General features: G+C 35.4%; 1 protein-coding gene across 4 annotated transcripts in view; it reads left to right on the top strand.

Annotated features, from left to right (window-relative positions):
• Positions 1 to 12,457, top strand: part of UBE2E3 (ubiquitin conjugating enzyme E2 E3) — an 83,450-nt gene extending 70,993 nt beyond the window's left edge. For all 4 annotated transcript variants that reach the window (XM_035007611.1, XM_035007607.1, XM_035007609.1 and 1 more), the window contains exons 4-6: positions 6,481 to 6,613; positions 10,330 to 10,477; positions 11,686 to 12,457. In XM_035007611.1, the coding sequence (XP_034863502.1) occupies positions 6,481 to 6,613; positions 10,330 to 10,477; positions 11,686 to 11,783 (379 nt within the window). In that variant the 3' untranslated portion in view covers positions 11,784 to 12,457. The remainder of the gene's footprint in view (positions 1 to 6,480; positions 6,614 to 10,329; positions 10,478 to 11,685) is intronic.
• Positions 12,458 to 13,229: the final 772 nt, after the last annotated feature.

The following is a 13,229-nucleotide window of genomic DNA, read 5'->3' as shown; positions in this document are numbered from 1 at the left end:
ATGTTTGTGAAAGGTATAAGGTCTGTGTCTAAGTTTTATTTTTTTACGTGAGGATGTCCAGTTGTTCAGCACCATTTTTTGAGAAGACTGTCTTTATCTTTGCTCCATCCTGTTTCCTTTGCTCTTTTGTCAAAGGTCACTTGACTTTATCTATGTGGGTCTATTTCTGGGCTCTCTGTTCTGTTCCATTGATTTGTTTTTCTCTTTTGTCAATACCACACTGACTTGATTACTGTTGCTTTTGTACTAAGTCTTGAAGTTGGGTAGTGTCTGACTTGGTTCTCCTTCAGTATTGTGTCAGCTGTTCTTTTTTTGCCTCTCCATATAAACTTTATAATCAGTTTGCTGATATCCACAGAACAACTTGGTGGGATTTTGACTAGGATTGTATTGAGCCTATAGATGAAGTTGGGAAGAATTGACATCTTGACACTTGAGTCGTCTTACCCATGAACATAAGAGTATCTCTCCCTGTATTTAGTTCTTTTTTTGGTTTTATTTGTATTTTTAATAGGTTTTGTATTACTACATAGTGCATTAAAATTCAGGGAGGGGTGGATAAGTCCTATCAAAGTTAAATTAATACGGCATCTTAATTCAAGCTCTTCCATTATGTAATCCATGCTTCAATAAGAACTTCGTGGTTTTTTTTTTTTCATTTCAAATGCATCCTACACTGTATATATACAATATACATAGGAATATTCATTTTCACACTGTAATGATTTAAAATGGGACACCTAACCATTATACCACCGTTTTCACAGTTGACATGTCAAAGTCTTAAGTCGTTATGTCCTTTTCTCTTCAAACTAGTTCAGCTTATTTTAAGTTAAGACTTTTTGCCATAGGGTTAAAAAAAGCATAGAATTTTAGTATAAATCTTTGCATTTAGCTTGGTACAGGACTAAAAAGTTGTGTGTATAAAAGCATTGTTTAAGAAAAAATGCTTATTTGTAAAATGAATCCATTATTAAATTGAGCATTTGAAACCTTATATTGGGAATCATTCCAGTGCTGGAAAAGGATAGTGTTAATGACCCTTGCAGTAATTGTTAATTGTTGAATTAATATTCAGGCAATGAGAAAATGGATTTTGCTAAGATATGAGTCCTCATGCTGCTAATGTTTAAAGTTATGTCAGTGGTTAACAATAAGAGCAGCTAGTAACAGAAGATTTTTAGGTTAAGTTTGTCACTATCTAAACTTCCTACCTGCTTTTTACTTTTGTTGTTTTGTGTAGAACATACAATAGCTTATAGGAAACATGGTATTTAGAAGGAGAGATGAATGTTTGTAGGGCAAAAAACAATTGAATAACTATACTTCTCATTTTCTTAATAGCATTTAAACCAAAAATTGCATCCTCAATTATGGAATGTAATAATGGATTTTTTTTTTTTTTTTGCATTTGTGCGTATTGAGGTTTCAGTAAACAAAGCTGCTGTTAATTTTGTCTCTGCTTTTTCATAACTTGACTCAGAACTGGAATAAATTTTACTTTTGCTGTATTGGTGAAGTAAATTAAGTAAATGAACCCTTTATGAAGGTAATATAAGAAAACGTTCCCTTCCCCTTCCATCCCCTTCTGTCCCTTTCCTTTCCCCTATTAAACTGGCTCTGTGAGATCTCCCTTTCTTCTCACCTTGGGCAGGTCCCGCAGCTCTTCAGTCGCTTTGAGTTATTAAAATAGTTCTCACTTTCAGGGCATAAAAAGCACAATCCATTGTAGGTTAAAGAGCCCAGTCTGTATCTTACAACCTCTTGGAGCTTACATTCTAGTGAGACAGACTGACGATAAGATAAATAGGTACACTATATAATACATTAGAGAGTAAAAAATAACATGGAGAAAAAAATAGAAAGGAATACATAAAATGTGTGGAGATCATGTGTGACTTTTTTAGATAGAGTGGCCAGGAAAGGCCTCACTGAAACGGTGACTTTTTAGTCAAGACCTGCAGAAGGTGATGAACCCGAACCACGTTGCCGTCGTGAAGAACGACATTCCAGGCAGAGCTGCATCTGTGCAGAAGCCCAGAGATGGAAGTGTACGTTGTGTGCTGGAGAAACAGGTTGCTATGGCCAGTTGAACAGGAAAGAGGAACAGATAAGGATGATGGTAGTGGTGGTGGCAGCAAACTATACAGTGCATTGTAGGTCTCATAAGGCTTTGACTTGAGCACAGAATAGGAAGGTAAGCCTTTGGAAAGTTTTGACCAGACTTACATGAACTGATTTACTTTCTAACTATCACTTTGCCTAATTTCATTTGCAAATAGACTACCATGGTGGGAGTAGAGCCAAAGGTGGAAGCAGAGAGGCTATTGTAACTAACCAGGAGAGGATTCTGGTGTCTTGAATCAAGGTCAAGATGGTAGGAGTAGGGAGAAGTAGTAGAATTTTGAGTTTGTTTTGGAGATAAAATCAACAGAATTTGTTGAGATACTGGATGTGGGATAGAGTGTTGTCAAAAATGAGGTCTTTGTTTTTGCCCTGATGAACTAGAAGGATGGAGTTGGCATAACTGAAATAGGGAAGATTGTAGGAGTTCAGGAACTTACTTTGGGACATGTTAAATATGAGGCACTTTTCAAAATTATTAGGCTCAAAATACTAGATTTCAAAATAAAGACTGTTTAGTAAGCATTTAGATGTATAGTTCTGGAGCTCAAGATAAAAAATCTGGGCTGGAGATAGAGATTTGGGAATTAAGAGCCTACTGGTGCTGTTGGAAGCTGTAAAACCGCATGAGGTCAGCAAAAGAGCGGATGTGAGTAGAACAGGGAAGAGGTCCAAGCACTGAGTTCTGAAGGACTGGCTGTATTGATAAGTCAGGGAGATAAGGAACAGCACTTAACGGTTGAGAAGGAAGGACCAGAAAAGTTAGGAGGAAAACCAGTAAGTATGTTACTCTATGAACAAAACAGAGGAGTTCTATCAAGGAGGAAGAAGTGATCAACTGTGTCCGATGTTGCTGGGCCGGTCAAAAAAGATGAAGATTGAGAAATAAGCATTGGGTCTACTGGTGAGGTCATTGGTGACCGTTGATGAATGCTGTTTCAGTGTAGTGATGAGGAGTAAAAGCCTGCTAAGAGACCACTGAGATGGGACCTGTAAGGGGGAGAGTAATAGAGGTTTGTTTTTTAATAAAGATTGGGGAAATGTATTGTGATATTCTTTGAACATGATTCACCAGAGAGGGAATAACAAATGATCTAGGATGGCACGTGGAACTGCTTGGTAAGAGAAAGAGAATGCGAACTAGTGAAAAGGTGTGAATAGCACCTGTCTTGAGATTGTTAGTATTTATCCCTCATTTTCTACTCAGCTGTGAAGCCTCAGTGGCAGGTCAGACGCTAGCCTGGAAAATGCTTTGCTTGAATTTGAATGGAGTCACCTCTTGCATCCAGCATCTCACCCTCCACCCCCACCACCAGGAATGTCTTGATTGGCACATGGCACCTTTGTGAGAAGGAAAAGGGCTCCTTATTCCAAACAAGGCTGCCAAAACAAGGGCTGGATTTTAGCCCTCACTCACCTTAGGCTCAGTATTCTTGGAACAGTAAAGGAATCATACTACCATAAGCTTCAGCCTTGCTCAGTCTCCCCTAAGACAACAAGGAAAGCCACATTTAATATTCTGCTATAATAAACATATCCTTTGTCCTGTGGCAAAACAACATAAGTGAGAAAAAAGCAAACTTAAGAACCAGTACAAATTTGGTGTAGGAATCCCTGTTCTTCTGCCACCTGGCAGAGGGTTTTAAGACGCATCATTTACTTTCTGTGCCTTGGTTTTTTCAAGGTAAAGGCCCGGGGCGGGGTGGGGGGATGGCTTCACCCAGATTCTTTTCAGTCTGAAATTCTGTGATTCATTAAAATTCATTAAAATACAGTAATCTCCAACTTCTGAAGCATAGCACAGTTCTGCTAAGAACTAAAAAATATCACTGAGGAAGTTTGTTTTGGGTTTTTGTTTGTTTGGATAACAGCGCCCCTTGGGTTCTTATACAAATAAGTATTAGCAGAATTTGGAGATTAAATTAGATGTAGCAGCACTGAAATTAATAAGAGGAAATATAGCAAACCATTGAGGACAATACAGACTAGTTCACAGACTTTATCCAAGTTCTGTCTGAGTCATTTTGTGGCTGTGGGACATATGGAAAGTTATTTAACTCTCTGAACCTTTGTTTCCTCATCTAAAGATAGGAATGTACTAATAGTACCTACTTCATAGATTTGTAAGGAGAATTAAATGAGTTATGCACTGTGATGCTTTGAACAATGCCTGACTTGTAATGAGGATGGAATAAACCTTAACTAACGTTGTTATTATTATTACCACCACCACTGTGTGATGTGTATAGTTTAGAAACATTTTAGTAAAACCATAGAAGTCTTTGACATTATAATTTAATTGTATAATGATTACCTTAAGTCACAAGGGAAAAATTAACTTGGAAGAGTAAATGCTCTTGAATCAGGTTAAACCTTTTTTGTTTGTTTACAAAATTAGTACTCAATTTTATGTTTTTAGTTAGAATAAAAATTCACTTAGGGAATATACCTGATTCTCAAATGATGACAGAACAGTGAGCCATTATTGTAATTAGCTGCAGTTGCTGTGTATACTTGAAACATATAAAACAGTATTTATTTTAAAAAATGTTTTTACCTAAATAGGCCAAAATGTGAAATTTTATTGTTCATGTACCTGCCTTAAAGATAGGTATTTAAAACATCCTGCAAACATTTTGATTATACCATCAAGTTTTCTACACCCTTTCTGTGTGAACTATTTTTTTCAGAGCACACATTTGATTATTGATAGCATCACTTACCTGATGTTTACAGTTCACAGTTTGTTTTACAGAATTAGTAAGATACAGTTTAATTATTTTAACTATACTTTAAAGTCCTGTTGTGATTAATATGGGTGATTTATCAATGCTGGTTTACCCTTATTTTAAATCAAACATTCAGATCATTTCTAAACTAGTGGTCACTTTTAAAGAAGAAATGCTGTATATGTATTATACACTAGTTCAGAAAGTCAAGATAATTTATGATGGCAAAGGTTAGGGAAAAATGGAAGTCTGTAGGTAAATTGGAAGGGAATTTAAGGAGTATTGGATGTGCAGCAAATAATTGTGCAGCTAGATTATATTTGAATTATCTCTCTTGTTTCAGATTTTATAAATGAAATATATATTGTTGAGCACAGTGCAATGTACCTGGGACTTAATAGCACCTAGCATTCAGACTTTGGTTTCTAACATTCCCTAAATGTGAGATTAAAAGGAACCAGAGCTTGAGGAAGTGGCTGATTCCAAAGCTGGAATCCTGGGACATCTAGTTAAATAATACACAAATTCATACAAACGGGAAAAGAGAGGGATCAAGGGCTAGCTGGTAAATGTGAAGGAAATGCTGAAGTTGGAAAATCATGATTTTATCACCATCACAGTCAGTATAGTTTATTAGTTCAGCCAAGAATCACAATTGGATGTTAAATCTAGGGGTGAAATTTTGATGAAGAGCAGGATATTTGTATGGTCTTAAGGTGTATATCCAAAGGTTATTTATTGGTTGCAGGGAAAAGATAATAAGTAAGCAGTAGGAAAATCAGACAGTTTTTAGTGATGAAAATTAATATTACCAGTTAGGGATAGGTGAATGAATATCTTGGTACCCTGAGAACACATCACTTATGTACTATTTTGGCCAGGAATGCACTGTCTGCATCTAATGAGGAAAAATCTGATAACTCCAAAAAGATGAGCATTCTATTAAAAGAAGGAGATGATGGGGAAGAAGATAACTGTATTGTTCAGAAATTCGTTATAAAAGTCAAAGGCGGAAAGATTCCACATTAAAGGAAACAGAAGACATGGAACATAGATGATCACAAGAGTAGATTCTGCATTTGGATGAAAACTAAAATTTTAAAAAGGCATTACTGCGTCAGTTAACATTATTTTGCAGATTATAGGTTAAAGTGTTTTATTGATATATTCACTGAAATTGTAGCTGTATTTTGATTCTTTTGGAGGTTAATTTAGGAAATGTGCACACTTAAGTATTTATGGGGAAAGGGCCAGATGTATTCAGCTTAATCGCACATGGCTCAGAAAAAAGCACTGTGGGTGTTGGTGTGTGTGTGTGTGTATACACACACAGACAGAGAGAGAAAGCAGGGGAGGGAAGGAGAAGATGAAAAAGTTAATGGGTCAAAATGCTAACAGGGAGAGTCTGGGTAAGATTATACTGGTGTTCTTTGTTCTTGGAGTTTTTCTGTAAATTTGAAATATTTGCAAATAATTTTATACATACATGTATGCACACATTGGGGCTTCTTTTATATTTATCTCATTGCTCTAGGTTGCTAATTTACCCTTAATACTTAATTGGTTTAAGATGTTAACATTCGTTGCTTACAGATACACACATTGATTTTTAATTTCTTTTAAATAGTGCTGGGCCTAAAGGAGATAACATTTATGAATGGAGATCGACTATACTTGGTCCACCAGGTTCTGTATATGAAGGTGGTGTGTTTTTTCTGGATATCACTTTTTCATCTGATTATCCATTTAAGCCACCAAAGGTAAGAACCTAGAAGTCCATTCTTTAATATTTATCCTTCTCCAAAATTCTAGAGGTTAAATGTGTATTGATGTAATCATTTTTATTTCATTGTTTTTCGTGAATTGATATGGAAACTCTCATGTAACCAAGAATTTTAAAACTGAAAGAAATTGATTTCTGCCTTATACAAGTAACTTTATGATTAGCAGAAAGAGGGTTTGTTAATTGTAAATGAAAGTATGCCACTTTGCATACCAATAAAGGAGATAAATTTTTTAAAAATATTTATTTATTTGACAGAGAGAGAGAGTACAAGCAGGGGGAGCGGCGGGCAGAGGGAGAGGGAGAAGCAGGCTCCCTGCTGAGCAGGGAGCCCAACGTGGGGCTTGATTCCAGGACCCTGGGATCATGACCTGAGCCGAAGATAGATGTTTAATGACTGAGCCCCCCAGGTGCCCCAAAACAGAGACATTTTAGATTTATGTTGTAAGGGAAAATATCCTATGAACCTTCCTTGAGAAACATATTGGGGTAAAAAGTAAACCTGTTTGACAACTTGGAGAAATAAGAATTAAATAACTTGAATTTTGTGCTCAATTCCTTACCTTTACTGATCAGCAAAAACTAGAAAACCATAGCAAAGAGGAGGGAAACTACTATTATTTAATCAGCTTACTTTGTGCCTTCTGTAGATAATGATGTAGTAATGGGAATGATGGTGGCTAGGTGGCTTATGCCTCAGTTGGCTCTCTATAGGAACTGGATGGGTAACAAAAGGGTTGAGTTGTACCTTGTAATAATTGGCGATTATTTTTCAAGTCTTAAACATAACAATTACCAGGATAGTTTCCTCCTCTCACTTCTCATTATAAAGTGGTCCAGCCAACAGGTAAAAACCACCATTATTAAGCCTGAACATAATTATGGTCTAGTTACAGAGACTTCTGACATGTCAGGGGAAAAGTATGTTGTTATCAAGCCTTTAACCATGATGAAATGTTTTCCTTTCAACATAGTTCCTTATGTTCCCTACACTATTTAAAATACATGTAGCAATTTGATGCCTGCGTGGCAGTTTAATGCCTGGGCTCACTTGCATGCTTGGGGTGGGGCGGGGGGGCAGGGAAAGTAAAAATTAAGAGTTTGTTTTTGTTTTTAGACCTAGGATTTTTCTCCCATTATCTAATGAGATAACAGTTCCACCTAGTGGTATCTACCTCAAAGTACATACACCAAGGTTCCCTATCATCTAGAGGTATTTTGCCGTCAGCTAGAGTTGTCAGTGTTTTTAGTACTATACTAAGTGATCCTATCAGAATTTAAGATCTTTAAATGATTGTCTTATTGAATGCTTTCACGTATGTAGAGTATATATCCTGCTAGTTCAAATAAAGGAACAAAGCCCTCATGTTAATAATACTACATACTGTATTCGCATTCAAAATGACACATGTTAACAGTGCTGGTCTATCACTAACTGCTCAATTTGCATTCACTGGTGAAGTTTCCTTTATTGCAGAAAACAAAATCATAGCAAAATAGTTCATGGCTGTCTTTGATAAATAGTGATACTTATTTCTAGATGCCTCATTTTTCTTGAAATTGGTTTTAATGTGGTAGCAAAATTAGAAAAAAGTTTGCAACATTTATTTTTTTTACAAAATTATTTTGTGAGGGAAGATTTGTTAAGACTTTTCTGTTTTCCTTGGCATCTTTTAATGTAAAATAGAAATTGACTAACATAAATCTTTCAAACTATAGTTCTGTATATGACTTATTAGTTGTTTTGGTTAGTACAGTGGTTATGTTTTAATTTAGGATTTAATTTTTTTACCGAAGTCTCAGTATTTTAATTTTCTAATCATTCCATGTTGAATCATTCCTCTTGCCTAAGATATCTGACACAGTATTATGAAGCACTATCTAGATCTGTGGTTGAACAAGTGAAAAAGAAAGAATACTTCTGCTCTTATCTTGGTGTTAGGTACAATTATTTCTATACAATTCTGCTTATTTTTGAAGTTTGGAAAAGGTGTTGAACTTCTTGAGGAATAATAAAAATTTAATTCTCTTCTGTTCACCAATTATTAATAGCTGAAAGGATTTAAAGTATTTTTTCAAGATTTTTAAAAATTTATTTATTAGAGAGCGCACGCACGTGCCAAGAGTGAGCGAGGGAGAGGGAGAAGCAGACTCCCAGTGGAGCAGGGAGCCCCATGCGGGGCTCGATCCCAGGACCCTGGGATCATGACCTGAGCTGAAGGAGATGCTTAACCTACTGAGCCACCCAGGCGCCCCAAAAGGATTCAAATTATTAATTGTGTTTATAAACCATGCATGTCTGTTGAGTAGTCAGCTGTCAGTGATCTAAACATACATTATTCCCATATTCTAGAGCAGAAGTGTCTGACAGAAATCTAATGCAAGCTACATGTGTAATTTTAAATTTTCTATGCGCTACATTAAAAAGGGTAGAAAAAGACAGTGAAATTACTTTTAATAACATCCAGTACCTCCAAAATATTGTCATTTGAACATGAAATCAATGTAGGAGTATTATTAATGTGATGTTTTACATTCTCTTTTTGGTACTGTGTCTTTGAAATGCGTCTGTATTGTACATTTTTAGCTGATCTCACTACGACTAACCGTATTTTAAGAGCTGTAAAGCTAGTATGTCTACTGTATTACACAGAAGTTCTGGAGGTACAGTATCTTCCTTTTTCCTCCGCTACTAGACCACTGGTTTCTTTCTTGTTTTTAATTATGCATCCTTAATCAGAAATATGCGTTTGAGGGCTTTTAATATTTTCTTTTTAGACTCCACCTGGGAGATCATATAGTACAATGCTAGTTCCAGGAGATTGGGAACTGTTTTTTTCTTTTTTTCTCTGCTATTCCAAATTAAGAATTAGCCACCCAGTTTATTTGTGATTGTTTTGGAATTTGCCAGTATTTGTTCCTATGATTTATCAGAGATATATTAGTTTCCTTTATTCATTACCTTAAGACCTTGCTTATTTCATTTTACTGTGTTAGTCTAACAAGATACTGAACCAGTTACAGAAATAAAAGGCTGAAAAATAGACTGGTGATTTCATCAACCTTCCTCTAAATCCTTGCCAATATTTTCTGATACATGACAGGACATTAGCTGAGTTGATACTAATCTTTTCTACTAAGAAACCAATATAACTTTTGTTTTTTATGGTAAGAAAAATTCTTCACAAGTTTCTTCTTACCTTTGGCACTAAAACACTTCTGTTCTCTCTCACATGCTTTATACAGAGCTGTATGTGCACATGTGTGTACGTATATATGGTATATATGGTCATGCATACATAGAATTATTGTATCATTCATTTAGAGTAAGCCAGCCAAATCAGCTGCTCACTTTGGTGTAAAATTGATATAGTTCCTAATCTGCAGGGTAAAAAAATTCCAACTGAATTGAATAAAACCATTTACTTTTTTTTTTTTTTTCAAGTAGGCTCCATGCTCAGTGTGGGGCTTGAACTCACTACCCTGAGCTGAGATCGAGTCGGATGCTTAACCCAGGCACCCCAGTTAAAATCATTTACTTTTGATATTACTTAAACCTGGTATTTAATTAGCTCTTCAGTAAATTATTTTCTATTTAGTATCTATGATATATTACCCTTTACTTTTGCTGGTGAGAGTTTTAGTGGGTAATAAAGCATTCATTTTCTTTGTTTTTAATGGAACTGCCCTTAGGTTACTTTCCGCACCAGAATCTATCACTGCAACATCAACAGTCAGGGAGTCATCTGTCTGGACATCCTTAAAGACAACTGGAGTCCTGCTTTGACTATTTCAAAGGTTTTGCTGTCGATTTGTTCTCTTTTGACAGATTGCAACCCTGGTAAGCAAACCTTTATTAACACACACAGTGGGGCTACAGAAATCGGTGTGTTTTGGCTGCCTTAACTATGGATTTGAGAAAGTAAATGCTGTTGGTGGAAAGATGAGCATAAATTATTTTGCAAGGAAATTATCAAAGCCATTTCATTTAGAATAGACCAGAAGTTTCACAGTAACTTTCTTTAGTTTATTAATGGCATGCTACCTATAATTACTTTCTTTCTGTCATTGATGGACTTTCTTCTAAATTCTGTAGCTGTACAAACCATGTTTGACAGGAAGAAAGCCCTGACTGGCCCCAGTGCCTCCTTTTCTTACTCCTTCCATGCTGCCTTGTGCTCTACAGCAACCACTTAGTAACTAAGGGCTTCTAATTCTCCCTTCTTTCTTGGATTATAGTTAGGTATTTTAGAAGTAGTGGTAGTGGATATTAAAGTGATAGTTTATGAGTTGGACTAGATTATATTAATTCAGAGATAAAGCCATTAATAACATAGTTCCTAACATTTGTAAGAAGTGCTTATTTGCTACATATTAACATGTGTAGTTGACTTGAAAAAGTGACGTTTAGACCTGGGATTTTGCATATGTTATCTTACAAGTGGTCATTTTTTAAAGAAGTTGAATTACTTTTTCTATATATTGGACTAATCACCAAAGGCTTTTACTTTTATCATAAACCCAGCAGTTATACCTATGCCCAAGAGAATTAAAAAGGGTGAGGCAGCTCTAAATGAACTGATAGGGAAAGCTCTCCAAGATACATTAAGTGAAAGAGCAAGGCACTGAAGGAAAGTACATATGTATAATAATATTTTAAATGCTTATGAATGTGCATAATATCTACACCGAAATGCTGTAAACTGTATTGTAAGATTTGAGTTTTTATTTTAAAAATCACATTTTTAAACAGAAGAAGGTAGAACTATAATCACCAAGCACACTTTCATTGCTGAATAAAATGCCAAGAGTAGTATTAAAAAATCAAATTTATTAAGTCAACTTGTATTTTTTAGTTTAAAGGGCTTTTCTAATTTCAGTATTAAAATACACAGATGATTATGTTATTTGAAGCATTTTAATCTTGAAAATTTAGCCATTATATACCAAGGTGCTGCTGAAAAACTAATGTTTCAATTTAATAGACTATTAAAACCGTAACTTTAAGACACTGTATAATATCTCTTAATGTTCTTTCTACTTTTCCAGCGGATCCTCTGGTTGGAAGCATAGCCACTCAGTATTTGACCAACAGAGCAGAACATGACAGGATAGCCAGACAGTGGACCAAGAGATACGCCACATAATTCACAGAATTTGTATGCGGTGTGAAGGAGCAGAAGGCCCCTTCCCACTCTGCTGCAAATCTTTATAGCCTTTACAATACGGACTTCTGTGTATATGTTATACTGATTCTACTCTCTGCTTTTATCCTTTGGAGACTGGGAGACTCCCCAAAAAGGTAAATGCTATCAAGAGTAGAACTTTGTAGCTGTAGATTAGTTATGTTTAAAACGCCTCCTTGCAAGTCTTGCTTCTTTGGGATATCAAAATGTATTTTGTGATGTACTAAGGATACTGGTCCTGAAGTCTACCAAATATTATAGTGCATTTTAGCCTAATTCATTATCTGTATGAAGTTATAAAAGTAGCCGTAGATGACTAGGAATTATGTCATTTGTATTAAACCCAGATCTATTTCTGAGTATGTGGTTCATGCTGTTGTGAAAAATGTTTTACCTTTTACCTTTGTCAGTTTGTAATGAGAGGATTTCCTTTTACCCTTTGTAGCTCAGAGAGCACCTGATGTATCATCTCAAACACAATAAACATGCTCCTGAAGGCATAGTTTCCTGTCGTAATATTTTAAGTCAATCTTGTTAGAAGGTGTATCTGAGATGATTGTTGATGAAATAAAAATGCGGATATGAAGATTGACTACTAAGGACCAGTACAAATAAATGAATTGTTAAATTGAAAACATTTGAAATCTTGTTAAATGTGTAGAGTTTTTTTTTTTTTTCCTGGAAGTACTGAGAGAATATAATGAGCTTAAACATGTAAAACTGGATTTAAAATCATTGATCTCAAAACACATAAAGCTCTACTTCAATAAGATGATATTTGAGCAAAAGATAATAGGAAATTGTGACTCACTGAGGAATCTGGTATTAACTTACGGAATATTTTGTTTCCCAATTGGTGATTTTCATCCACCATTGGACAGTGTTGTCAAATAACTTTAATCTGATAGTGCTTCTGTGTCATTGGTACATTTTTCACTTCTAGTACTGGTCTTGAATTTTCATGGTGTATGGTGTGTATTACCATTCTTATTATGGCACTTAGCCAGCAGATAATAGCTAGAGGCAGAGTTGAACACAGAAACCATTGTCTGGCCTGAAGGTAGAATAGAGCTCTGGATTAGTGTGCAGATCTGGCATTTATTTCTCATTTGAAAAAATAACTAAATTTTAAGCGTTTTACAGGTTATATAAATTCCTTCTTTTTGGTTACAATTATCAAATACTAGATTTCTTACAGGAGTTAGAATTACTTTGCAGTATTCAGGTTTGGTAAACAGTATAAATGTGCTTAATATTTTTCTATGGCTACGATAATTATTGAGGTAATTCTCCAGTCCTGTAGCCAAGGTTGTGGAATGTGGGGCAAATGTCTTCTCCAGTCCTAAATATGGAGCTTAAAGTACCATCTTAAAAATGTATAGAGTGGAGTTACTAGCATAAAAATAC

This window comes from Mirounga leonina, unplaced genomic scaffold, assembly GCF_011800145.1.
Source record: "Mirounga leonina isolate KUSES-001 unplaced genomic scaffold, KU_Mleo_1.0 Mir_151, whole genome shotgun sequence".
NCBI lineage: Eukaryota > Metazoa > Chordata > Mammalia > Carnivora > Phocidae > Mirounga > Mirounga leonina.
This window is presented reverse-complemented; position numbering and strand designations above follow the sequence as displayed.